The sequence below is a fragment of the Kogia breviceps genome, chromosome 19 (assembly GCF_026419965.1).
Source record: "Kogia breviceps isolate mKogBre1 chromosome 19, mKogBre1 haplotype 1, whole genome shotgun sequence".
In the NCBI taxonomy this organism is placed as follows: Eukaryota; Metazoa; Chordata; class Mammalia; order Artiodactyla; family Physeteridae; genus Kogia; species Kogia breviceps.
In genome coordinates this window covers 51,052,929-51,079,403 of record NC_081328.1, presented here as the reverse complement: position 1 = coordinate 51,079,403, position 26,475 = coordinate 51,052,929, and the positions used below count along the sequence as shown (strand labels likewise).

At 54.9% G+C, this 26,475-nt stretch overlaps 1 protein-coding gene and 1 long non-coding RNA gene across 19 annotated transcripts in view; one reads left to right on the top strand and one right to left on the bottom strand.

Moving 5' to 3' along the window:
* Nucleotides 1-398: 398 nt before the first annotated feature.
* TMEM94 (transmembrane protein 94) overlaps nt 399-26,475 on the top strand; it is a 34,442-nt gene continuing 8,365 nt past the window's right edge. For 3 of the 18 annotated variants that reach the window (XR_010838292.1, XM_067021878.1, XM_067021876.1), the window contains exons 1-14: nt 803-907; nt 10,958-11,087; nt 21,249-21,368; nt 21,710-21,837; nt 22,138-22,274; nt 22,847-23,049; nt 23,405-23,556; nt 23,941-24,043; nt 24,250-24,336; nt 24,585-24,701; nt 25,094-25,150; nt 25,432-25,536; nt 25,666-25,830; nt 26,077-26,220. Coding sequence is in view for 13 of the 18 variants with exons in the window: in XM_067021878.1 (XP_066877979.1) it covers nt 11,064-11,087; nt 21,249-21,368; nt 21,710-21,837; nt 22,138-22,274; nt 22,847-23,049; nt 23,405-23,556; nt 23,941-24,043; nt 24,250-24,336; nt 24,585-24,701; nt 25,094-25,150; nt 25,432-25,536; nt 25,666-25,830; nt 26,077-26,220 (1,542 nt within the window). In the remaining 5 variants the exon portion in view is untranslated. Of the gene's footprint in view, nt 908-10,957; nt 11,088-15,226; nt 15,412-21,248; nt 21,369-21,709; nt 21,838-22,137; nt 22,275-22,846; nt 23,050-23,404; nt 23,557-23,940; nt 24,044-24,249; nt 24,337-24,584; nt 24,702-25,093; nt 25,151-25,431; nt 25,537-25,665; nt 25,831-26,010; nt 26,221-26,475 lie in introns of those variants that run through there. The other 15 variants (XR_010838289.1, XM_067021871.1, XM_067021874.1 and 12 more) reach the window with 12 other exon arrangements.
* On the bottom strand, nt 12,470-15,066 carry LOC136793255 (uncharacterized). Its single transcript, XR_010838293.1, has 3 exons — nt 14,769-15,066; nt 13,481-14,459; nt 12,470-13,101 (listed from the first exon to the last, which is right to left on the bottom strand). It is a non-coding gene; the product is annotated as an uncharacterized lncRNA (long non-coding RNA).

The window sequence follows — 26,475 nt, the reverse complement described above, 5'->3', positions numbered from 1 at the left end:
TGAAGAGAAAGAGAGATTTAATTACATAATCAAATTCATTAACAGGGAGAAGGGGCTCTTACTTCCCAGGACCAGCCATGACCTTCTTCCAGTTTTATAAACAGCCTAAAAAACAAAAAACCAACTCTCCAGACTTAGAACTCTGGGAAAACAGAAGTAAATACTGACACAGGCTTGCTCTGTTTTCCCAAGAGAGGTCTCCAAGGCGACTTCTCTAATTATCTAGAAAAAAAATTTTTTTAAACTTGTTTTTCCTTTTAGATTTCAGCCGAGCTGAGGAGAAAAACTGCAGTATTGCCTTAGATTCTCCAGCTTTGGTTTGGAGGCAGTATTGGTCCCAGAGGGACTCCCTCCAAGGTCTCTGAGCGAGGTGTCTTGAGGCATTTGTTCCCAGCAACAAGGAGGGAGCTTTGGAGACACAGGAGCTCTGCAAAGGGCTTATTTAAAAAGAAAGGCGGGGGGCGGGACGGCCCGTTGATCTTTTTAGGATAATTCCATAGGAAAACTAACCTAGGTGAAAGCCGTACCCTCGCCTCTGGTCAGGAACTTTGGATCAGAAAACGCTACGGCGTGACGTTCAAGGATGGACAGTGGTTGTGCGCTCTCCCGCCGGCATCACTTGGCATTTAATTCCGCCAGGCTCCCGGAGGGGAGGTTGTGACTACAGCCTAGTGCTCCGCTCAGCCAATAAGAAGCCACAAATCCTCGCCCGTCTCGGATTGCGACCAATCGACGCCCAGGACTTTAGCTAGCGAGCCGGCGACTCCGTTGTCCGAGAAAGGAGGCAAACCCCCTTGGAGTTGCCAGTAATGGGTATGGCTGCGGCCCCTGGAGGAGGGGACGCGAAGTGAGGAGGGGGCAGGGAGGGGAGAGGACGCAGGCGAGGAAGACTGGTCCCCGGGCCCCGGTAAGTACTAGAAGGCCCGTGGCCCGAAGCAAGGGGAGCAAAGGGGCGTGGGGCTCGGCCTTCCGCGACCTCGGGATTCTTGGGCGAGGGGAGGGGAGTCTGGGGTCTGCATCCAGGTAACGGTCTCGGGGGAATCCCTTCGGTGGTGGAGTCAAGGGACTGGCTCTTGCCTCCAGCTCTTGGCCATTTCCTTCCCCCAGGTGCTCACACTTGCCCTCGGCCCTGGCTTGGCCCTCTGGGGGTCCCGCGTCGGAAATCGAAGCCTCCCGCCAACAAAGACTCCCTGCCCCAGGATTGCGGTGCCTGGGCCCCGGCCCAGAAGGCTTCCAGCGCTGATGTTCAGTTTATTTATAGGTCTCTGGGAGTCCCCATCCCGGCCCCAATTCAGACGGTTGCCTCCCCTGCGCGCGCTCTCAGCTGCCGTCCGGGCCCTCGTGCTGACCACGTCCCCTGTGTCCAGGTGGATGGAGCCGGAGGGGCTTTTCAACCCTGAGCAGCGACGTTGCAGTTCGGAGCATGCCCTGCCTGCCCCCCCCAGCCCCCGCCCCCTTCCGCCTTTACGGAAAGTTGTTTAAAGACTTCTCAGAAGCAACCAGAGGAACATTACTTCCTACCCTATAAGCTGATCTCTCTGCTGTGCTCTCGTTCCTCGGCCGCTCACCGTTGAAGCCAGTTCTTAAAGTCCCTCGTGTGCTGCTGTGTGAGCCCCTGCCCGGTGCCAGTTACGAGGGAAACCCTGCTCTTTCATTGGTGTGTGACCACGGGCTGCACTTTGGCGTGTTCATTGATTTGGTCACGTGCTGCTACATCCCACCCTCTTTTTGTGTGTGTGTGGCTCCTGGGAAAGAAAAGGAGGGAGCTCTGTATCGAATCCCTTTTCCTTCTTGTGTGTGATTTTGTGTACTGGGGACGATGATAGTTTTCTCATGCTTTATCCAAGACCCTCACCTCAGCTGTAGTGACACAGTTCAGTTAAGCCTGGGTACTCTTAGAAGATGGAAGTCAGGAGGGAATTTTAACGTTTTATTTTACAGATGTGGAGACTAACTGTTGGGAGAGGCAAAGGGCCAAGGCCAGTGTCATCAAGGTCCCAGGACTGGAACTCTGAAGTCCAGATTCTTGAGTCCTTTATCCACTAGAGCCGGTTGTTTCCTAGGTGTGATCTGAGAAAACCAAGTTCCCTAACTTCTCTCAGCCTTTGCAGGGAGGTTTTGAGCATTAAATGATGGGGTCTAGGACTTACTAGGTTCTCAATATATTTTCGCATTTTTAAATTTTAAGTAACCAGCAGGTAGTTCACTGGCTGATTTCTTGCATTAATATTTATTGTGGTCTCTATTTGTGGGTGTAAATTAGTGGTTCTCAGGAAAGGCAGGGAGGGGCAGAGTCAGGACAAGTTAGCCCTTCCTCCCTTTGGGGGAACCACTGTAGTGTCATTAGAAGTGTTATGAATGAGAGTGGGATTGTGTTTAAGAATAGTGCAGAGACAGAAAAAGGTTAAGAAGCACTGAAGAAAGGAGAAATACCATGGTGGTATGTCTTTATGGTGACCTTGGTAAAAGAAGAGCTGATCTTAGTAATCCAACAAGGTCGTTTTAATTTTTTTTTAAATGGCACAAGTAAGGTTCATTTTCTAAAAAGTCAAATAAAAATGATCCATGGAGTTTAAGAAAAATAACTGTAAAGATCAGAAGACATCCGAACGTAGACTGTCCTTAATTGGAACTGCAACTGGGGGTAGATGTTGACATAAAATCCACATACTGTATGTACTCTGCAAGGCTTATCTCAACTGCCATGTCAGCTGTAACTTCCTTGCTCGCTGGTTTTTGTCAGAACGACAAACAGGGAAACTGGTGGAGACCATGGAGAAGTGCATTGGCCAGGGAGTTGGAGTACAGGCCATCCCCTTGGATAACCAGCCACCAAAGAATTGAGAGTTAACTGCCCTTGAACCCCTACCCTACCCCCCACTCCCACCCCTTGTTTGTGGTGACCCGACATCAGAAGATTAGTCCGGGAGAGCCAGGGCTGGGCGGTGAGATGGAAGAAAACAGAAAGCCCTTCACATTTCTATTTTGAGAAGTTGCTAGGGAGTGCCAGCTCCCAGTGCTGAAAATCAGCCTTTCGGAAAGCTTAACTCCTGCAGAACTCATGAGAAATGAAAGTCGCTATCCTCCGGTTCCTCCCACTGCTGCTTCCCCAGTGTTGGGCTCGGGAAACAATTTCTGTGGGGCGAGGGAGGAGCGCTATTGTAAATGTGACCTACACCCAAGGCTGGGCTTAACCTCACCTGAGTCGAGTCTGAGCTCTGAGAATAGCCCTTCTCAAATCCATTCCTGGTGTTTAAGTGAGAAGGTTCCCAGTCGTTGTTGGCACTTCTCTGCCGGTCAACGTGTGCTAATCTTTTTTATCTGGTTATTGGGTCAGCGTTGGTTTCACGAGAGCATCTTTCTTGACCTAAAAGATAGGCTCCTTTAAAAATATTGTTTGAACTCTGGTTTCTGAGCAGGCCCAGATTTGTTTACAGTACACAGGTGAACTAAAGGCTAAGCCTCGGCTGCAGCAGGAATGTTTTTCTTCCGAAGAGACAGGCCAGCCAGTAATGTGTGGTTTGGTGACCAGGGGCTTGTGTAATAATAAGCTTTGCCTGTGGTTGCCAAGCCAGTAGTAAACAGGATCACATGGCTGGCAAGTAGGTTAAGGACCAGATTTAGACCCGGCCTGATGCCTGCATCCAAAGGCCTAGAGTGATGGGGGATGAGGGGTGCCCACGGGAAGGAGACCCTTTCAGGGCTCACAGCAGCCTTTGGGAAACTAGAAATAGTGTAATGATATGAACCCAGTTTTCTTAATTTCAGGATCATCTTGAAAAAGAGATTCCTGATAGCAGTCTTCCTTAGTAGGAAGGTGAAGAGAAAAATATTGGGAAACACCTGCAAAAAGATATATACTGGAGAGAGACTCAAAGGTGTACTGAAAAGAGCATAGAGACTTCCCTGGTGGTCCAGTGGGTAGGACTCCACGATCCCAAGGCAGGGGGCCTGGGTTCAATCCCTGGTCGGGGAACTAGATCCTGCATGCATGCCTCAACTAAGAAGTTCTCATGCCCCAACTAAGACCAGGAGCAGCCAAATTAAATAAATAAATAAATATTTTTTTAAAAAATAAAAAGAGCATAAACATCCCTAAAGTTGACGTGGAATGCAGTGGGTGAATATTCCTTGTAATGTAAGCCAGAACCAATTGCAAAATCAGAAGTTGCTGCTTTTTTTTTTTTTTTTTTTTGCCACACCGTGTGGCTTTTGGGATCTTAGTTCCACAACCAGGGATCGAACCTTGGCCTCGGCATGAAAGCGCCAAGTCCTAACCACTGGACCGCCAGGGAATTCCCAGAAGTTGCTGATTTTTTTTACTGTGGTAAAATATACGTAATACAAAACTTACCATTTTAACCAGTTATGCGGCATTAAGTACATTCACAATGTAACTTACACAGCCATCACCGCCGTCCATCACCAGACCTTTTTTATTTTCCCAAACTGAAACTCTGTCCCCATTAAACGCTTAATTTCCCATTTCCCCCCTCCTCTAGGCCCCGGCAACCACCATTCTACTTTCTGTCTCTAGGAATTTGACTACTCTAGGACCCTCAAGTAAGAGGAATCATACAATATTTGTCCTTTTGTGACTGGCTTATTTCACTTAGCGTAAGGCCTTCACAGTTCATCCATGTTACAGCATGTGTCAGAATTGTCTTCCTTTTGAAGGCTGAATAATATTCCACTGTATGGATAGGCCACATTTTGTTTATCCATTCATCTGTCGATGGACACTTAGGTTGCTTCCACCTTTGCTATTGTGAGTAGTGCTGCTGTGAGCATGAGTGCACAGATGTCTGTTTCGGTCCCTGTTGTCACTTCTTGTGGGTATATATCCCCAGGAGTGAGAGGTTGCTGATTCTTTAAAGATACATTTGGTACATTCGTATGGTTTGAAAATCAAAAGGCACAAAAGTACATACAGTGGAAATTCTTCCTCCCAGTCCTATCCTCAGCCAGTCAGTTCCAGTTTATTAATATCTGCTTTTGTAGGTTATGCTCTTGGTATTGATTCTAAGAAATCCAACCCAAAGTTACAAAGATTTTCTCCCATTATTTCTTCTAGAAATCACAGTTTCACTTTTCCATTTAGGTCTATGGTCCATTTTTAGTTAACTCTTGTATGTGGTGCAAGCTATATTTACAAGGTTGTTTATTTTTTTGCATCTGAATATTCAGTTGTTCCAGCACAACTTGTTGAAGAGACTTTTTTTCCACTGAATTGCCTTTATACCTTTTTGCGAAAATCAATTGACCACATATGTCTGGGTCTATTTCTAGACTCTATTACCAGGCCAATACCACACTGCATCGATTACTGTAGCTTTATAAAACCTTGATGTCCAGTGGTGAAAATATTCCAGCTTTGTTCCCCTGGGGTAGTCTAATTTGAATGTCTCTTATTGTGGGTAGAGTTGAGCATCTTTTCATGGGTAGATGCTACTGGATTTCTTGATTTCATAGTCTGTCGGGGTTCGAAGAGACCATAAAAAGCCATCTCTTTCTTATTTGCTACCTGATGTATTTATTAGCTCCATAATTCCCCACCTCTGCATGGATCCCTCTAGTGATGGGGGAGCTCATTGCCTCTCAGGGTGGCCTCTTCCATTTTTTTTATACAGTTCTAATATGTATAAAAGATATTGCTTGGGCTTCCCTAGTGGCGCAGTGGTTGAGCGTCCGCCTGCCAATGCAGGGGACACGGGTTCGTGCCCCGGTCCGGGAAGATCCCATATGCTGCGGATCGGGTGGGCCTGTGAGCCATGGCCACTGAGCCTGCGCATCCGGAGCCTGTGCTCTGAAGTGGGAGAGGCTGCAACAGTGAGAGGCCCACGTACCACAAAAAAAAAAAAAAAGATATTGCTTGGGAGTTCCCTGGTGGCCTAGTGGTTAGGATTCCAGGCTTTCACTGCCATGGCACGGGTTCAATCCCTGACGGGGACTGAGATCCCACAAGCCACACGGCCAAAAAAAAAAAAAAAAAAAAAAGATATTGCTCATATTAAGTCCCAGTCGGCCTCCGTGTAGCTTCCTCCCCCTAATCTAGTCCCTGTTTTTGGAGCCTCCCAGAGTAAGCCTGGCCCTTCTTTCCCCTGGCAGCCATCATGCCCTTCTGTCCCTGCTCTAACCTGGTGTGTTTTTGGTGTCCTGGCCAAGCATCTTCTGTCCCTTCCATTATTTCTCATGTGATAGTTTCTCCAACCTGGTTGCTGTTTTCTGGAAGCCTTCCAGTTTAGTCAGTGTCCTTCTTAAAGTGTGTGGTGCACAAATGAACAAAATATTTCAGGTGTGCTCTGAAATGTACAGGAATGAGACTTAGCCCTGTGTTTTGGGGGGACTTGGCATATCTGTTAATGCAGCCTAAATGTGAGTGAACTCTGGGCGGCCATGCCGTTTATTTTGAAAATGCATTTAATTAAGCCATTTGTAGTAGTTTACTACAGTAGATTTTGAATCTAAGTGCAGGAGTTAATATCGAATCTCTTACGGTTAAATTGAACCTATTAGATTTGGCCCAGCATTTCTGCCTGTTGAGCTCTTCCTGGAGCTTGACTTTGATCTCCTTTCCAGGTTTGTGCTATCCAAGAATTTGATTAGCATACCATCTGTTTCCTCACCCAAGTTATTGATAAAGATATTGACTAGGATGCCACCAAGGATAGAACCCCGAGACTTGTGATTAAAAACCTCCCTCCCACTGAATATCCATGCGTCCATCAGCACATTTTCAGCTGAGTAGAGTCTACCAAATTGTGTTTTTGGTGTGTTGGGCGTGTCTAGAATGCCAGCAGAGCTCATGAAGATTGCGTTGGAAGAGGTAAGGACAGCCAACTCCTCAGCTCGCCCTCAACCTGAACCTTGGGCACCCATTCTTTTTTCTTTGTTTTCTTTTTTTAAAAAGATATTTATTTATTTGGCTGCACTGGGTCTTAGTTGTAGCAGGCGGGCTCCTTAGTTGTGGCTTACAAACTTAGTTGCAGCATGCATGTGGGATCTAGTTCCCTGACTAGGGATCAAACCCAGGCCCCCTGCATTGGGAGGGTGGAGTCTTACCCACTGCACCACCAGGGAAGTCCCCATGCTAGTTTTTTTTTTTTTAAATTAATTAATTTATTTATTTTTGGCTGTGTTGGGTCTTCGTTTCTGCGTGAGGGCTTTCTCTAGTTGTGGCGAGTGAGGGCCACTCTTCATCGCGGTGCGCGGGCCTCTCACTATCGCGGCCTCTCCCGTCGCGGAGCACAGGCTCCAGACGTGCAGGCTCAGTAGTTGTGGCTCACGGGCCTAGTTGCTCCACGGCATGTGGGATCTTCCCAGACCAGGGCTCGAACCCGTGTCCCCTGCGTTGGCAGGCAGACTCTCAACCACTGCGCCACCAGGGAAGCCCTATGTGTGGCTTCTTTCATTCATCAAATGTTTTTGAGATTCAGCCATATTGTTGTGTGTATCAGTACTTTATTCTCTTTTGTTGCTGGGTAGAATTCCATTGTATGGATTTACTACAGTGTGTCATCCATTCACCTGAGTGGACATTTGGATTATTTCCAGTTTGGGGCTATTTTGAATAAAATTGCTATGAACATGTGTAGGTAATTCTCTTTGAGGACATATGTTTCCATTACTGGGTCATATAATAAGTGTATATAGTTGACCCTTGAACTGCATGAGTCCACTTATATGTGGATTTCTTTCACTGAATATGTACCAGAATGCTACACGATCCATGTTTGCTTGAATCCACAAATGCAGAACTGTAGATTTGGAGGGCTGACTGTAAAGTTATATGTGGATTTTCCACTGCGCTTGGGGGGTGGGAGGGTGGTGTCAGGGGTCCGGTGTCTCTAATCCCCGCCTTGTTAAAGAGTCACCTGCACTTTATCAGAAATAGCCAAAATGGTTTTCTAAATGGTTATGCTGTGTTATAGTCCCACCAGCAATTTATCAGTTCATATCCTCACCAACACTAGGTACTGTCGGTCGTTTTCATTTTAGTCATTCTGATGGGTGCCTATTAAAATTAATACTGATAAATGGAAATGTATGAATATGAATATTATTTAATTTAAATATTAAAACATTAATGTTAACATTAAGTCTTCCATTCCATGAACGTGGTATAGCTCTCTCTTTGTTTAGGTCTTCTTTAATTTCTCTCAGCAGTGTATAGGACGTAAGTGTATTTTCATTAAAGTCATCTCTAAGTATTTCTTTTTTTTGGTACTATAAGTGATATTTACACATTTTAATTTTCCTATATTTCATTATGGCATATAGAAATTTAATTTATATTTGCATTTTATATTTTGACCTTGTATCATGCAACCTTGCACACTTATTTGTTCTAATATCTTATCTGTAGATTCCTTAGGATTTTCTACGTGTATGATCGAGTCTTCCGCAAATAAAGACAGTTTTACGTATTTCTCTACAATCTTTTTTTTTTTTCTTTGGCCATGCCCGCAGCTTGCAGGATCTTAGTTCCCGACCAGGGATTGAACCCAGGCCCTGGCAGTGAAAGCGCCAAGTCCTAACCACTGCCCCCTCCAGGGAATTCCCTCTTTACAATTTTTATGCCTTTTATTTCTTTTTTTTCTCCTTACTTTTGAGTTCTCATTCTTTTTTTTTTTTTTTTTTTTTTTTTTTTTTTTTTTTTTTTTGAGTTCTCATTCTTGACTTCGGTGACTCCTTCTTCATATTTCTTGTTTGCTGATGATAGTAGTTGATAGTAATGGTGACTATTAAGACCTACCATGTACCAAATACTGTATTAGGCCCTTTGCATACAGTCGTTTACATAATTCCTGTTGCATAGCTGTGAAATAGGTATCATCACTTCCATTCAATGAACAAGGACCCCGAGGCTCAGAGAGACAAGTGATTTGCCAAGGTCATTTGGCACTTGATACAGGATGGAGCCAGGATTTGAACCCACGAGTGTTTGGCTTTGAAGCCTGTGCTTTTTTTCCACAATGGGCGGGGAGTGGACCTGGCCCCTTAAGGATACAGCTGCTGGTTTCAGTTCAGACAGCTAAGGACAACTTTCTCCCAGAATCCCATGTATGGAGTGATGGGAAAACAGAGACTCTTAGAAAAATGTCGTGCTCCTGGCTGCCCTTTTGGAACTGCTGTGGTTCCACCCTGCCTCAGAGTCATTTCACTCCTGTAGTGTTGGCAGGAGTCAAGCATAATCCCCCCTCTGGCTCCTGGTGCCTTGTGGTGACTGCCTCACCCAGCCCCTGCCGGCATGGGATGTCATGGGGACCTTGAGCTGTACTTGTAAACAGGGCCAGGGTGCCTGAGTCAGAGCAGCCTTAGGCAGAAGTGCATTCAGCCTCTCAAGATCCCATTTCAGTCGGCTGCCCAAAACCACATGTCGCTGGGCTGCTCCCAGCGCCACTGTCTGTCTCTGACCCTCCGGGGCTACAGCTCAGCTGTGAGGGCCCTGGTTGGAAAAGCAGAGGTAGGGACAGACCTGGCAGTGCAGGGCTGTGACGTCTTGCGAGGAATTGGACGGGATCGTGGGTCAGATTTAGTGCCTGCAGAGCCCGGGCCTCCTGCCTGGGGTCCTCTAGACACAGCTTTTTTTTTTTTTTTTAAATTGTTTCTAGACAGCTCTTTTATGGATCAGTTCTCCTGGGCTTCTGACCAGCTCCTCTTAACGTAGGTTTGGCTGCAGGCCCTCAAAAGAACTGCCCCAGTCAGCAGGTTAGTTCTTTCTCCTCAAGTAGTCACCTGGCACCGAACCAGATTACTCAGCAGCACTCTTTACCCAGACTCTGATCTGAAATCATTTCAGGTGTGTTGGCCGCCAGGACGGATGGGTGAGAGTCGGGGTTATGTGGGGAGGGAGTGGTGGGTGGGGAGGTTAGGCTAATCTTCATTTTCTAGATTGCTGTCGCCTTGGATCTCCCATTCTCGTGGACACCCGTCCAGGTCCCTGTTGAGCACTCCTTGTTGGCCAACCGCTCGAGAGGCCCGCTGGCTGTGGGCATGTACGCGTTGGCATGTGTGGCGTGTGTTTCCCAGCTGTGCTCCTGGTGGTGGTGAAGTGAGCACGTCTCTACTTTGATCATCTCTGCTGCTCTTCCCACCATTTGCCTGATTATTCAAGTTGTATCTAGATTCCAATTTACCTTCACTTTTTTTTTTTTTTTGGCCGCGCCGTGCCCAGCTTGTGGGATTTTAGTTCCCCGACCAGGGATCGAACCCGTGCCCCCTGCAGTGGAAGCGTGGAGTCTTAACCACTGGACCGCCAGGGAAGTCCCTCATCACCTCGTTAAAAGTGAAGATATGGGACTTCCCTGGCGGTCCAGTGGTTAGGACTCCGCGCTTCCACTGCAGGGGGCACGGGTTCGATCCCTGGTCGGGGAACTAAGATCCCACGTGTGGCCAAAATAAATAAAGAGCTGATGAGCCATGGCTTTTCCTGCTTGCTGGAAGTCAGCAAGTCAAAGAGTACCATGGAACAAAACATACGTGCCTCCAAAAATTAGGGTTAAAAGAGGGAAAGCGGGCTTCCCTGGTGGCGCAGTGGTTGAGAGTCCGCCTGCCGATGCAGGGGACGTGGGTTCGTGCCCCGGTCCGGGAAGATCCCACGTGCCGCGGAGCGGCTGGGCCCGTGAGCCGTGGCCGCTGAACCTGCGCGTCCGGAGCCTGTGCTCTGCAACGGGAGGGACCACAACGGTGAGAGGCCCGCGTACTACAAAAAAAAAAAAAAAAAAAGAGGGAAAGCTTGCAGCCCTCCAGCATCCCTGCTGTAGCCCTCTCCCTCCTGGCCACAGAGTGGAATTTGTAAAGCTGACCGCTGCCAGGGCAGGCCGGGGCCCTGGAGGTCACCAGCACCGTCTTCTCCACGTCCTGCTCGACTGTTCAGATGATACTGTTGTGTTTCACGATACCTGCCCCTTCCAGCAACCCAGCCTTACGGGACCCCTTTCTTTTTTTTCCCCAGATGCTGTGACTGTGACAGAGTCACTGGGGTTCGTACATGTTGGGGAGGAGCCTTCCTTTCGGGGGTGACCACCTTCCTCTGGGCATGCCTGCAGTACCCTGGGCCCATGGACCTGAAGGAGAAGCGCACGGTAGGCCATGATCGGTTCCCTAACGGGGATTGTCTGTGTGTCTCTGTTGGACTCTCCCTACCTGTGTTTGCCTGGGGGGTCCTCATGTGGAGGCTTTACACCAGGAGTGAGGGAGGGGGCGCAGCTCTGAGGCTTGGGCTACGTGATCTGATCCCTGGACGGTGCTATTGCTTGGGTGGAACACACAGGCTCAGGGAGCTGGGGCTCAAGGACAAAGGGTGGACCGGTTAACACGGCCGCGTGGGAGCCGGTTTCTGATTGGGGTTGGCTCTGAGCCAGTCTAGCACTCCTTGCCCAGGGGTGTGTAATTTCACTTATTTGCCCTTTGCTGGGCTCTGCCCCAACCTGCTGAGCTGGGTTGAGTACTCAGTTGGGTACCCTCTCTGTGGTTAGAGAGGAGCTCCCCAGTCAGACTCCAGAGACGGCTGCTGAATCAGCTGGGGGTAAGCAGCCCAGGGGTCCAGGCATCCTCCCCCAGCCTGACTCAGGCACCCCAGCCTCCAGGCCTACCATCTTTACGTGGAGTTAGATTTGTCATCCAACAGAGCGTCCCTCTCCTGGGACGAGGATTGCCCTAGGGGATGTCCTTCCCCTAGGTCTCGGCCTGGCCTTTTTTTTTTTGGCTGCACCGCACAGCATGTGGGATCGTAGTTCCCCAACGAGGGATCGAACCCGTGCCCCTTGCAGTGGAAGCGCGGAGTCTGAACCGCTGGACCGCCAGGGAAGTCCCCACCTTGCCTGGCCTTCTGTCACACCTTCCTAACAGGTCCCTCTGTCTCTGACCCCTTGCCTCCTCTCGGCGGGCAGGGAAGGCTATCCAAAACTCAGAGCTGACCTTTGGTTGCCCCCGCTTAAAAGGCATCACAGCACCTGCCGAAACCTCTAGCGTGGGGTCCAGAGCCCTCCATAATCCCTCTCCTGCACATTGCCTCAGCAGCCCTCACCTCCCCTGCCTCAGCCTTTACCACTGCTAATTCTGAACGCTTCAGAGTTTGGGCTGTTACCCAAAAATCCCCCACCATCCTTTTTCCTGCCAAACTCCTACTTTTCTTTCTTCAGGACCCAGTTTAGGGACTTCCCTGGTGCTCCAGTGGCTGAGACTCCACGCTCCCCATGCAGGGGACCCGGGTTCGATCCCTGGTCAGGGAACTAGATCCCACATGCCGCAACTAAGACCCGGCGCGGCCAAATTAAAAAAAAAAACAGAGCCCCGGTTTAGGCATGACCTTCTCTGGATACGTCCTCCTCGTCCCTCCAGGGTCCCTCCTTTCAACATCCACAGCACCTCCACCATCATACATGCTACGCTGTGTGGGCACCGTCTGTCTGTCCCACTTGATCTCAGTGTCCCTGGCTCCTCGCACAGAGCCTGGCATGTAGCAAGGGCTTAGTAAATATTTATTGACTTGAACTTATGGATAGTGATCTTCCTGCCAAAGAGATCTGGGGAGGTCTGGGGAAGGAGCTGAGGGTCCACACAGACCTGGTGCCTGGCTGACTGCCGAGATGTTCAGCTCCACGTTTCACGTGCCTCTGGATCGGCTGTGGACCTGAACTTGAAGCAGGTGTGTTCAGCCTCCTGTTCACAGATGCCTCTGGCTGCTCTGCAGGTGTCCATCCTAGCAGTGATTGGCGCGCAGGGAAAGCTACACTTGCCCGTCCCCTAGCCTGGGTGCAGGGCTGCTGCATACAGTTGCAAGAGCTGTGCCCTGCTCAGTTCCAGGGAGCACCCCCCGCAAGGGCTATGATGTTGTGCAATGTGGTGGCCGGCCTAGGGTGGGGCTGAATGTCCCGAAAACAGAGGACAGTGTTGTCCTCCGGTTCCAGCCTGTGGCTGAAACACCCATTCCTAGTGAATCGGGAAAACAAAGTTCTGTGGTCCAGCAGCTGGCTTCTCTCTCAAGCCCGAGGAAGAACACTTGTGAACCCAGGCTGGATATCTCTCAGGGGCGTTTGTCGGGGAAGGTTTTTCTTCATCCTTTTCTTTTTCTTTCTGGATAGATGCTTTCCTGACCTAGAAAGCACCATTACCACCATCGTCAGCCATATTTATGGAATGTTTCCTTCGGGTGGTAGAACTCTAGGCCCTGGGGGATGGCCTCTGGCTTGGAGAGGCTTACTGTCTAGATGAGGAGTTAATAGGACAAGCAGCTCAGTAATAGATCTGACAGCACTTCTACCTTAGGTACCTTGCGAGTTGTGTAAATATAGACTTCTAAAGTGGATCCCTGGGGCCTCCAACAGTGGAAGCCTTGGAGGCGTAGGAGTGGGCAAGCTGGCATGCTGGGAGTTGATGGTTAGGTGGCCTGTTGTCACCTGGCTACAGCCCAGGATCAGTTTGGCTGTTGCTGGTTGATGCTTTGCACCTTGCCCCCCTTCTCTTTGTGACCTACCTGTCCTCAGTGTCCCCTGCAGACCCTCCTCTCCCGTCTCCAGTCCTCCAGCCCATGGTGGATGTGCCATGGCAGTGATGCTCTGGGTTTCTCCCCAGATGCAGAGCGTCCCTTTTCACTCGCTGAAGCCGGCAGTGTCAGAGGGGGGCCAGATGCCAGAGGGCTGTGTTGGGGGGCGCTGCGGAATACCTGGGTTAGACCCTATGAGCTGTTCTTCTAGGGCCTGTTGCACAGGAGGGAGAGTGTTTGCTTAGTTTTGGTTCCCCCAGAGCAGTGCCTTGGTAGAAAGCTAAAGGGGAATGTGACCTGGGAGCAAGGGACAGGAGTCTCCTTGGCAGTTTGCCGAGGCTGCAGCCCAACTACACAGGTGGTAGCCGTCCTCAGAGTGACTGTCTCGGAAGCCGACCCCTCCTTCCCTGGCCTCACGGAGGGAGACTTCCTGCCCTTAACCTCTGGACTGCCCGGGCCCCTCCTTTTCTGTGCTGGAGAAGGGGGAGGGGAGAGGCCGGCTGGAACTCGGCCGAGGCTCTCTCTTCCCTTCCCTGCTGATGAGATGGTGTCGTCTAGGAAACAAGGCCCCCGGAGAAATAGTCTCAGGCTCTAGCCTGTGCTCCGGTTATTGGACCTGTTAGGCCATTTCGTCTCCCTCGAGGTTTTCCAGCCCCATCCTCAGGGCGACCTGGATGGAGCCAGAGAAGTTTCCTGCCCCAGCATCACCCAGGGGGTCTGTTCTGACAGCTTCCTCAAACCCGGGGGTCGCAGAGTGACGCCCAGGCTCTGCTTGAAGCCCCGGGAGGAGACGGGGGCCCAGGTCACCAGCCTCCTCTTTCTTCCTGGGATGAGGCCCGGCGTCCGCAGGCAGTGTCCTGGTCCCAGCAGCACCTGGGCAGGTGTGTCTGGATGCGGCTGGGCGGTAGCGGCTCCTGGCTGAGCTCTGCACTCGCCTTGATTAGCAGCGGCTCTTGGAGCCCTCCGCCACCTGGCGGGAAGATGTTGGGTCCTGGGTGTTGGAAGAGCCCTTCCTTTCAGCTCTTCCCTCTTCCACTGGCTTCCTCTGCTTGCTCACTTCCCAGCCCCCTGCTCTGCCCTCAGAGAAGTCACTGCTCCAGTTTTCTCAATTGCCGGCCCTTCCCCCTCCACGTAGGACGTGCTGCTATTAATAAGACCACCACCCCCCCACCCCGCCTCACTTCCCGCAGCTCTGACTGTGCAGAGAGCTGTTGTTGGCGTGACTCCATGCTGGAGTCTCAAAGGGATCTGGGGGGCTCCCCCAAGTGGGGCTCCTCACCTTGCCCAGGAAAGGGAGTCGGGGGGGGGGCGTGGTGGGGGGAGGCCAAGTACTCCTCGATGCCGGCGGGTGCCCTCGGGGCTCCGGGCGGACAGCAGCCACTTCCTGCCCAGCTTCCCCTCCGGTGGGGGTGGGGGTGGGGGTGGGGGCGGGCGCATCCGAACCCCTGGGCAGCACCTCGCTCTCTGCTTACCCTCCAGCGGCGCCTCCTCTGATGAATGGGCCCAGCCCTTGGACAGCTGGCAGAGCCGCTACCAACTTTCTCCTCTCAACCCCTTCCCTCCTCGCTCCCTCTGCGCAGCCTCCCTCCTTCCGTCCTTCCCTCCTGCACCAGCGGCCCCGTCTCCTCCTCCTCCCTCCCTAAATCTGCAGCGTGACTGGAAATAGGCTAAATTAATCAGCAGATTGAGGCTCCACGCCGCCGCCGCCGCCGCCCCGCCCCGCCCCTCGCGCACACGCGCTCCCGCTCTCTTCTCTCTTCTCTTTCTTCACTCTTTCCCTCTCTGTCTTTCTCTGTGTCCCCCTCTCCCTCTCCGAGGGCAGTGTTGGCAGTTCTGTGGCTGCCTCGCTGCGGCTCAGGCTCTACCCCATGCTCTTTAAACGGGCAGAGCTGTGGAGTACCCATCAGGGCAAAGGCAGCAAAGTGAGTATGCCAGCTGGGCTCGACGGCCCCGTTCCACCCGCCCGCTTCCCCGCTTTGTGTCGGAGGCTTTGGGTTAACGGTTGAAGATGGAAGCTGGGCCGGAGGCAGCTTGGATTACGAGGTAGCGAGGACCCTGGAAGGAGGCTGGGGATGGGAGCCAGAAAGCCCGTGTGTGTAGCTGCCTGCCAGGCTCCTGAGTCACCCGAGCAGGACTGGAGCCCAAGTTTCCCCGTGGGGCATCCTGTCAAGGTGTGCTGGGACCCGGGTCGCCAGGCACAAGGCTTGGTTGCCAGCCCCTCCTCGGGGCCATGAAGGAGGCTTTTCTCGCCGGACCACATGGGTCACTGAGACAGGAGCTATGGGGCTGGGGTGATTTCTTCCTAGGTCTGGGCTGCAGGAGGTGAGAAAGAAGACAGGGGAAAGTGCCAAAGTCAGCGTGAGCCAGGAAGAGTGAGGAAGAGGAGGAGGTGCTTCTGCTTGAGGCTTTGAGCTGCTTGTCTGTAGACAGGGTCGATTTGTGTCTGGCCAAAGTCGGAAGAGATTTATGGTGCGCCTATAATAGACCCTGGTGGATAGTGGCCGAATCTCTGCTTCAGTGGTTCAGACCTCGTGGAGTCCAGCTGTGGGTCCCCGCTCACCTGCACCGGCCAAGGAGGCTGTGAGCGTGGGAACCTGACGAAGGGGCCGGCTGGTTCTAATTAGTGGTTCTCTGCTGCTGCCAAGGCCAAAGGCCGAGGCCAATTCACAGTCTGCCTACCTGAGCCTAGGGGACCTAGATTCCACTTTCTCCCGAAACAGGTAGAATAGGAAGGAAAACTTAGCTGCTGTGCTGAGGGAACCTCAGGGGAGTCCCGAAAGGACAGGGGCTGGGGCCTTCTGGTTCTGGGCCACCTGAGAAGCCTGACCGAGGTGGCCCAGGACAGCCCAGGCGGGTTTGGCTCTTAAAGCCTCATTAGACGGACCCAGATGCTTAGCTTTGGGCCCTGGGGAGCTGGTTCTGGTCGGTAGCAGATTCCTTGCAGTTCTGACTTAGCAGATAGAATTTTGTCACCACCTGCTGTCCCCTAGCCCCCAGGCCCTGCCCGTGTCCCCTCTGACGATGAAGCGGGGTGCGATGGGCGCGTGCTGGCAGCCTCTCCTGAGCGTTCACCTCCTATGGCCTCGAGTTCCTCTGTTGGGTTCAGTTGAGGCTGAGCACTTAAAACAGTGGGATGGGGTTGCTTCGGTGTCAGGGGAGAAGCAGGGCCATGCCTCCCCTCTGGTGTAGAGGCCTTGCTTAGCCTCGGCTCCTTGGCCCCAGGAATCTCGTGGAGGTGCCTGGTGGGGGGGGGCGTGGGAGTTTCTGAGCATCTGGGAAGTAGGAAGAATTGCTTCCTGCCTTTGGGTACTTACGTCCGGGGCAGACTTTCCTCATCCTTCTTGGCCCTGCTAGGCGAGAAGAGCAGACCTCAGATGGCACGTGTATGACAGACGTTCTTATTTCTCACACCATCCCCGTCCTTGCACAGACCGCCCCCCCCCACCCTGCCATGGGTGCCCGGGCACGCTGGGTGCCAGCCTAACTCTGTGCTTTGAGAAAGGCCACCTAGCCAGCTCACGCATGAGCCCTTTCTGAATTTCCTTTGGAAAGCGTGAATGTCTCTCACCAATTTCCTCAGCTTGGGTTCTCATACCGCATTGGGGGAAAAGCCATGGGGTAATGCGAGAAACAGTGATTTTACCCAAAGCCGGCACCCTCCTGCCGGAGACTGAGTGAAGAATTGCCATCAGGCCTCAGTGGGCGGCCACGGCAGTTGGATAAGTGGGGTTGGGGCCGTGGAGGGTTGGCTGGCCTTGAGGGCTGGCCCTCAAGGGGCCCCAGGGCGCTGTGCAGGCAGGCACTTTCTTCGGGAGGCATATAATTACAGAATGGCTTATTTTTCCTCTGTTGTGCTGTCTTTAATCTCCAGTCTGGAGTTGGTGCTCCAAGCCAGACACAACACACGGGGGCAGACGCACGCCCTCTGCTCCGCAGGCCCCCTCCCGCCTCTGCCGGCCCTGCCCCGGGAGCATCTCCAGCCTCTGGCCACTCCTCCCACACCTGGAGAGGAGCACGGGACAGGTTCTCAGACCCTGGAGGAAGAGAAGGAGCGAAACAGTTGCCGGGTGGGGTTGCCCAGGGGGCTTGGGGGTGCCCGAAATAAGGCAGCAGATGCAGGGCAGCCACAGGGCAAGCAGAGGGCAGTTCCAGAGTGTCCTAGGTCTGAAGGCCTTGGCTGGAGGAAGGCCGCCGCCGTGGCTCTCTGGCTGCTCCCCTTAGCCTTTCCCTGCTTTCCTGAGCCTGGCACTCATTCCAGACCGAGCAGCTTCCCTGGTGATTGTGCAGCCCCGCGGGATTCGTCAGCTCTTCCTTTCTCGCGCCCTTTGGCGTGCAGCCTTTCCACCTCTGCGGGCCAGCCCTTCCCTGCCCGCAGGAGGTCTGCTCACTTTATCATTTCTGGAGACCTGGCCTAGGCAAGTCCACCCTGGGGACCTGCACATCCCACTGCGGGGAGGGAGCTCGGCAGGTTGAGCCTGAGGGAGGAAGGGGAAAGGGGAGGGGAGGCTGGGCCTCCCAAATGCTATTCTTCTTGGGCCTTCTTGGGATGAGAGGGGCAGGCATCCGCCCTTGGACATGAGAAGGCCTGTGGTCCCCCTTTGCTTTTCTCTTCCTCCCTCCCGCCCCTGGAGACTTTCTTCCCTCGTGCCAGGAGCCAAGGAGGCAGAGATGCAGGCCTTGCCTGACACTACTTTGTCCTGGACCACGGCCTCTCAGGGAGGCCCCCGGATCCCTGCCAGAGGGAGGTGGGTGCTTTGGAGTACCGTATTTACCCTTGCGGGGTGTCGGCTCCCTGCCCGGAGGGCCATTTCTTCCCGAGCTGAAATAACCAGTTATCCCCTCGGAGAAGCAGCAGCTCTCATCCTCATAATCCCCCAAAGCCACCGTGGAGAGCAGGGATTAGGTGAGATTTAGGCAAGGGATCTGGGAGGTCTTTGGGCCGGGCCCACTCTGAAGCCTGTCCTCATCCCTCAGGCCGAGGGAGCTGGTGACAGGCCAGCATGGGGTCTCCACTCAGGGGCCTCCCACCATGCCAGGTCTGCAGCCAGGGGGTATGGCCCCCAGTCCGTCACCTCCTCGTCGTGGAGATGTGTGTCTGGCGAGGGTCAAGCCTGCCAAGGGGGCGGGTGGACGAGGAGGAAATCCAGAACGTTGGTGGGCAAAGCCGAGGCAGGGCCCCGGGGATAGGAGGGAAGACGGTAGGACGTGAGCCCAGGCAGCCAGGGCATCGCTGGCTCAGTGACCCTTGGCCAGGACTCAGTAGATAAGCCCAGTCCCTCTCTTGGAGCCCCAGGTCCAGGGCTTTGTGGAGAAAGACTCACTCCTCCCCCAGGCCCTGCCTCTCCTGGGGGCCTTCTTTTTCCAGGACCCCCAACTGGGGATCTGTGTTTTGATTCACTAGGTCTGGGTGGGGCCTGGACAGCCACGTTTGTAAAAGCGCCAGGTGTTTCTGCTGCAGATCCTGGGTTGACAACCCTGACGAAGGTGTCACTGGGACCAGTGAAACGACATGGGCATTCATTCCTTTATGCAGTCGGTCAGCAGGTATTCACTGAGCTGCTGCCCTGTGATAGGCACTGTCTCAGTGGTTGGTGGAGGGGTGTGGAGATGGAAGAGTTTAGTTCCCTTTTCAAGGCATTGGCAGTCTGGTGGGAGAGCCAGACAGGCAAATCTATGATGACAGTCCTCCGTGCTGTTGCCTGTGAGCGAGGTTGCCCGGGGTGCCCTTGGAATACAAACCTCCCCCTGTATGTGCAGCCCTGGGCTTTGGGAAGATTTCCCAGAGCGGGTGGTGTTTGAGCTGAGTCTCGAAGGAGAAGTAAGAGTTGTCTGGGGCAGGGAGTGTGTTCTTGGCTAGGAAAATCCATAAAGGTGCTGACACATGAGCTGGGGCAGCGTGGCATGTGACAGGAATGGCAGGAAAGGAGGCTGGAGAAGCTGGCGGATCCCAGACCACGCTCAGGAGTCCGGGCTAGGTTTTAAAGGTAAACAGGGTTGGTTCAGCAGACGTGCGCTCACTGGCTGGGGTGCAGCGGTTAGTTTGGAAAAGGTGGGGACTGGGGGGGGGTGTAGAGGTTGCGGGGAGGGGCTGGGGTGCCTGGGTGATGGTAACTGCAGGTAGGGATACTGGCTCGGGCGGGGAGGGCCGGGTGGCAGTTTCAGGGGTTTGGACGTATCAACTCATAGGTACCTATGAAACAGCTGTGCGGCAGTTTAGGGAACGGGTCAGAATTCGGGGTAGCGGTCAGGCTAGAGGTGAGATTTAGCAGTTGTAAGCTTATTGGTGGCAGATGAATCCATGTGGCTGAGGTTGCCCTGGAAACGTACATAAAGTTGTGGAGAAGATGTCGTAGGACGGACTGTGGGGTAGACAGACAGGACAAAACAGGAGAGAAGCCCAGGAACAAGGGGTCTCAATGGGAGAGGTCAGGCCATGGGGTCACCTAGGACAATGTGCGGGGAGCCACCCCTGTCCATGCCACGTTCCACCCACCCGCGGTGAGATGAGAGTGCGGTGCGGTCGGTGCAGGTCCTTTCCTGGCAGCAGCTGTCTTTTTTTCTGAGATTGTGTCCTTCCCAATGTTGTAGGGTTACAATAGCCTCCCTTTTATGAAATGGTGGTAACAGAAGTTGGTGGGGGTTTTTCCTTGATGTTTTTTACTAGGAACAACGTAAAGCCCGAATGTCCAGGTTAGTTCTCTTCTCCCCACTTAAACAATACATATTTTCTGGCCCGGGAAATCCGAAAGATGGACCCAGCGCGATAAGTTGGGGGCTCAGTGGTGAGCACGGTCTGAGTGGGGACGGGGGATGCTGTTGGTGGTGGGTTGGGAGTTGAGTGAAAGGTGAGTTCGAAGACACTGAGTAAAGAAAGGTTTGTTTCTGGTTTTGTTTTTTTGGTGTTTTCTTTTTATTTTATTTTATTTTATTTATTTATTTATTTATTTTTGGCTGTGTTGGGTCTTCGTTTCTGTGCGAGGGCTTTCCCTAGTTGTGGCAAGCGGGGGCCACTCTTCATCACGGTGCGCGGGCCTCCCACTATCGCGGCCTCTCCTGTTGCGGAGCACGGGCTCCAGACGCTCAGGCTCAGTAGTTGTGGCCCACGGGCCTTGTTGCTCCGCGGCACGTGGGATCTTCCCAGACCAGGGCTCGAACTCGTGTCCCCTGCATTGGCAGGCAGATTCTCAACCACTGCGCCCCCAGGGAAGCCCTTGTTTTGTTTTTAATTAATTAGTTTATTTTTGTTTTTGGCTGCCTTGGGTCTCTTGCTGCGCGTGGGCTTTTCTCTAGTTGTGGCGAGCGGGGCTACTCCTCATTGCGGTGCACGGGCTTCTCATTGTGGTGGCTTCTCTTGTTGCAGAGCACGGGCTCTAGGTGCGCGGGCTCAGTAGTTGTGGCACGCGGGCTCTAGAGTACAGGCTCAGTAGTTGTGGCTCACGGGCTTAGCTGCTCCACAGCATGTGGGATCTTCCCAGACCAGAGTTCAAACCCGTGTCCCCTGCATTGGCAGGCGGATTCTTAACCACTGCGCCACCAGGGAAAGCCCTCTGGTTTCGTTTTAGACTTGACTTTGAGGAGCAGGGCACTGTGCACTTGAACGTCTTTTAATTTGGTGGAGATCTGAACATGCTCAAGCCCTGAGGAGTCGGGGCTAGTGGAGGGAGGGAGGGTGAGGATTTGGGAGAAGGGAGGAAGGTTCTCGGGAGGTGGGAGGGGAGGGCCTCCCGAGAGATGCTGAGTACCTCCTGCTTCCCTCCAGGGCGAGGCCCCCTTGGCCCTGGGCCTGTCCACCCGGAAGGCCCTCAGCATCCTGAAGGAGCAGCTGGAGGCGGTGCTGGACGGCCACCTAAAAGAACGGAAGAAATGTCTCACATGGAAGGTGACATGTCCTCATGGGGGGCCCAGAGCCTAGTTGGGGCGGTGGAAAAGCTTGGAAAGCACATTCTCGGGGCCATGACTCTCCCTGTCACCCTGGACGGTGTGGCCCGACTGAGACACCACTAAAAATCAGAAAGAGGCCGGGGTTCCTTCCAGAGTGATGTCCTGACCCCAGCCGAGACCAAAGCGAGAAGACAGAGGTGGCCGCCCGGGCTCTCCATCGGGTGGGCGGGGGAGTAAGGCGGCTAGATCCTAGCGGGACAGAGAGTCTTGGCTCCTTCTTCCTCCCTTGGCCCCACCCCAGGCCTCTCACGCCCTGGCCTCCTGCCCCTCCCTCCTCAGGAGATGTGGAGAAGCAGCTTCCTGCACCACGGTAACCGCTGCTCCTGTTTCCACTGGCCCGGCGCCTCCCTCATGCTCCTGGCCGTGCTGCTGCTGCTGGGCTGCTACGGGGGCCAGCCGGCTGGCAGGTACGCGGCCCGAGGCCCTGGGAGGGGCTCCTCCCCACCTCTCGCAGCGCAGGGTCTGGGCTTGTCCCCCTCCTGCCTCCACACCCGCCTGGGACATCCCGGGGAGAGGGGAGCTGCCCCCAGAATCAGCGCCTGGGTCGTGTAGGAATCCACAGTCCCTTGGCCGGCTGATGTCAGAACCGGAAGGAGACACTCTTTTCAGAAGGGACTGGGGAGGGGAGTGTGGGGCCCCGGGCTGGCTGGGCTGGGGGCGCCCCGGCCCGCCCCTGCCGCCAGCGCCCCCTCTTCTCTCCCTGCCAGCCCCGGGGCGGAGCTGGTGAACGCCTCTGCGCTCTTCCTCTTGCTGCTTCTCGACCTCGTCCTCATTGGGCGGCAGGGTCGGCTGAAGCGTCGGGAGGTAGAACGGAGACTCCGAGGGATCATTGACCAAATCCAAGGTGAGGCCGAGGGGCAGGCGAGTCAGGTGGGAAAAGATGCCCTGGGACGTGTCAGAGCCCTGGAGCTCCCGTCCGGAGCCCCAGCCAGGAGCCCCAGCACATGGGCGTTGCCTGCGGCCGGCATTCAGGGATAAGGATGCCCTGCTTTCTTCTCAGTGGTGCAGCGAGAGCCGTGGGACGGCTGTGGGTACCCAGGCAGTGGCCTGGGGCGGGCAGGAAGGCTAATGGCTCCTCAAAGCCAGGGACCAAATCGGCTTAATCTGTGACGTTTGTACCCCTCACGAAGCTCAGCACACCCCTCAAAGCCCTTAGCAAAGTTAGCAAAATGTATTTGAATGGAAGGGGGGTACAAAGAATAGGAGCTTCAGGTGTTCAGAGGAGGTGCAAGTGCCTGCGCTGGGGTGGTTGGGAGGTGACCTTGTAGAGGGGAAGTGTTGGAATGAGCAGCGTGGGTTGATGCAGGCCTTCTGGGGAAGGGAGGAGAGCAGACACGGCTTCATAGCTGTGTGCTGGATCTGCCTGGTGTGTGGATCCAATGGGTGAGGCTGTTTCCCTCTTTCCATTCTCATCAGATGCCCTCAGGGATGGCAAGGAGATCAGGTGGCTAGATGCCATGTACCCAGACCTCCACATGCCCTTTGCACCATCCTGGTCCCTACACTGGGCCTACAGAGATGGACATCTGGTCAACCTGCCAGTTAGCCTGTTGGTAGAAGGAGACATCATAGCTCTGAGGCCTGGCCAAGAATCGTTTGCTTCTCTGAGGGGGATCAAGGTAGCTGGAGGCTTTTCTTCTTCCCTGGAAATGCTGTGGGAGTGTCCACCGGCAATGGTGGGAGGGTCCCTGGGCTTAATCCTGATGCTTCCTGCCCAGCTCATGGGTTTCTTGGCAAGGGCTGCAGGAGATTGGAGAAAAGCTGGAACATCTTTCTCCTTGTCCTGTTCCTTCTTCTGTGTGATCCTCAAGCTGCTAGGAATCCAGTCCCCCAGGCCCCACCCTAACTAACTCCTTGCTAATTGATGGTCCCTAACCCAATGAGGTGTCTCCACTTAGCTAGAACAGTCAAGGAAGAGTGGCTTCCATGGAACCCATTAATTACCCTCGACCTCCTCCCCTTCATCGCTGGCAGGATGATGAGCACATCGTCCTGGAGCCGGGAGACCTGTTTCCACCTTTCTCTCCGCCCCCCTCCCCCCGGGGAGAAGTGAAGAAAGGGCCACAGAACCCCCAGCAGCACCGGCTCTTCCGCGTCCTTGAGACCCCCGTGATCGACAACATCAGGTGAGGGCGCTGCCCTGCCTTCCTCCTGTCCCCTGACTTCTCCGTCCCGTGCCTCCTGCGAGCAGGGGGCGTGGTGGGGCCGGTGACAGGAAGGCGCCTTGTCCATACTGAGGTCCCTTAGCGCACGCATCTCCGGAGGGTCTTCTCGTCAGTGTCTTGTGAGAATTCTTCGACTGGGGGATTGACCCCCTCTCAGTCTGAACTCCGAGGGGGCAGCTTCAGAGGTTGCCACGAGCCGCTGGCCACAGTGACCAGGAGGCCACTCGGCCGGGGCCAAGGAATAGGAGGGAATTGCAGGACCCAGTGATGCTCGGTGAAGGGGTGGGCTTCCGGCCTCTCCCCTGAGCAGGGCTCGCCCGAGTATAGTATCACCTCTTTCTGCAGGTGGTGCCTGGACATGGCCCTGTCCCGCCCAGTCACCGCCCTGGACAACGAGAGGTTCACGGTGCAGTCAGTGATGCTGCACTATGCGGTGCCCGTGGTCCTGGTGCGTGAGGCGGGGCCGCACAGGGCAGGGGGGCGGGGCCAGGAGATGGGGGAGCCTGGGGGCCAGGCTCGGACGAGCGTGTTTGTGAAGAGTAGAGGGTCCCAGCGTGAGCCGGGCAGCGCCGGGGGCGGGGCTGTGAGTAGGCAGAAGACGGGGAGCCTTAGAGTCTGCGGGGGCTAAGGCAGCGTCTCTCCTGTTCCCGGCAGGCTGGCTTCCTCATCACCAACGCCCTGCGCTTTATGCTGAATGGCCCTGGCGTCACGACCTGGCAGTACACCCTCCTCCAGCTGCAGGTAACGACCGCCCTCTCCTCTCTGTGGCGCTCTTCTCTTTCCCCTGAGACCGCGTCCCCTCCCTCTCTGCAGCCCAGGGGTCTCTTAGGCTTAGCTTCAGGGCGCCTGCTTCCCCTCCTCCCTTCCTGCCCCCAGCTGTCCTTTTCACTCAGGGGAGGGCCCCAGGGCCGGGGAAGCCCTTCCCTCCCTCCCTCCCTCCCCCCGCCAGCAGATCTCAGGGAGCCTCCGTGTGGCTCGCTCTTTCCCAGGTGAATGGCGTCCTACCCATCCTCCCCTTGCTGTTCCCTGTCCTCTGGGTCCTGGCAACTGCCTGTGGAGAAGCCCGCGTCCTGGCCCAGATGAGCAAGGCTTCCCCCAGCTCCCTGGTAGGTTGTTCCGAGGCGTCGGGGCGGGTGGGGGTCGGGGGACAGTGCAAGAAGAACCAAAGACAGGAATGAAAAGTCGGCTGTGCCCCAGCAAACGGGGCAGAAGTCCACCCCCACCCCTGCCCCGTGGCCCGGCGACAGGCAGAGCCTGGGCAGTTCTCCGAGGGCTTGGCCCTCTCCAGCCAGAAGGGTCTCCAGACCAGGCCCCAGGGGTGGCTGAGTGTCCCCCCGGGCTGTCAGCAGATGGGAGGGGGGGGATTCAAGGGCTGCCTGGGAGTCCTTCACCAGAGGCGTCGGGAACCTTGCTGGCACGAGGCCCCACCCGCCGGCTCGGAGGCCTGTGAGAGGCTGGCAGTTTCCTCCCCGAGGCTCACACCCTCTTCTCCGCACAGCTGGCCAAGTTCTCGGAGGACACTCTGAGCAGCTACACCGAAGCCGTCTCCTCTCAGGTACGCTCACCCAGGATGGTTTCTGCTCCAGGCCCCCTACCCCCAGCCCGCGCTCCCTTGGGCCCCTTCTGGAACCCTGGGACTCCCCTACTTTATGGCCTTTGAGCCCCTCAGTCCACCCGTCCCACGTGGGTAATGTGTCACCGCCGTGCTGGACACAGGCTTTTCCACCCAACTTCCTGGTGCTCCCCGGACCGTTTCCTCTGTCGGCCCCAGAGGCCATCTCCAGGGACATACGGCCAAGCCCCAGCTGGCCTCACGGGCTTTGTCTCTGCCCTCAGGAAATGCTGCGCTGCATTTGGGGCCACTTCCTGCGGGTGATCCAGGGGACGTCTCCTACGCTGAGCCACAGCTCCAGCCTGCTGCACAGCCTGGGCTCCGTCACGGTGAGGGGGGCCCCACGGGAGGGACCGCGCCTCAACAGGCTGCTCTCTGGCCGTGTCTGGTCACTTACGCGGCCCCTGGCGGCTCGGGGACCTCCAAGGCCCCTTCCCGGTCCCCATCTCTCCCTGCAGGTCCTGTGCTGTGTGGACAAACAGGGCATCCTGTCGTGGCCCAACCCCAGCCCGGAGACCGTGCTGTTCTTCAGCGGAAAGGTGGAGCCCCCGCACAGCAGCCACGAGGACCTAACGGATGGCCTGTCCACCCGCTCCTTTTGCCATCCCGAGGTCGAGGAGGAGGTACGGCCCGGGCCCGGCTGGTAGCCTCAGGGAGGGCGAGGCGAGGCACGGGGAGGAGGGCTCAGGCCTCAGGATCTGCTTCGGAGATGACGCGCCGAGGGGACGAAAGAGCCCTGCCTCGCTGGCCCGTGGCAGCCGTCGGGACGCCAGTCCGAGGCCTGTGCTCCTTGCTCTCCTCAGCCCCATGAACTTGACGCCCTCCTGGCCGGCTCCCTGAACCCTACCCTGCACCTTTCCAACGAGCAGGAGCGTGGCACCTGGCCAGGCGACGGCCCCAAGGCCCCCGAGCCCTCCTCTCACCACAGAGCACACGGCCGCAGCAAACACCTGTCCGGCTCCAGCGTGAGCTTCAGCAGGGACACAGAGGGTGGTGAAGAAGACCCCGGCAAGGTGAGGGGAGAGGGTGGAGAGCAGCCCGCTGGTCAGCTGCAGGGCGTCCTGGCCTCCCCCGCCGAAGGGGCCACAGGGGGTGCAGCCCAGCCCGGATGGATGGAGCCCGAAGCACAGGCGTCTTGGCCTCTGTTCTCGGACCTCCTGAGGCCTCGCCCACAGCTTTTCCGCGAAGTAGGCCCTTCCCCATTTTCCGGGTTTCTCTGATGGTGGTAGTTGGTTGGGGCAAGACCCTTCCGCCTAATCACAACCTTC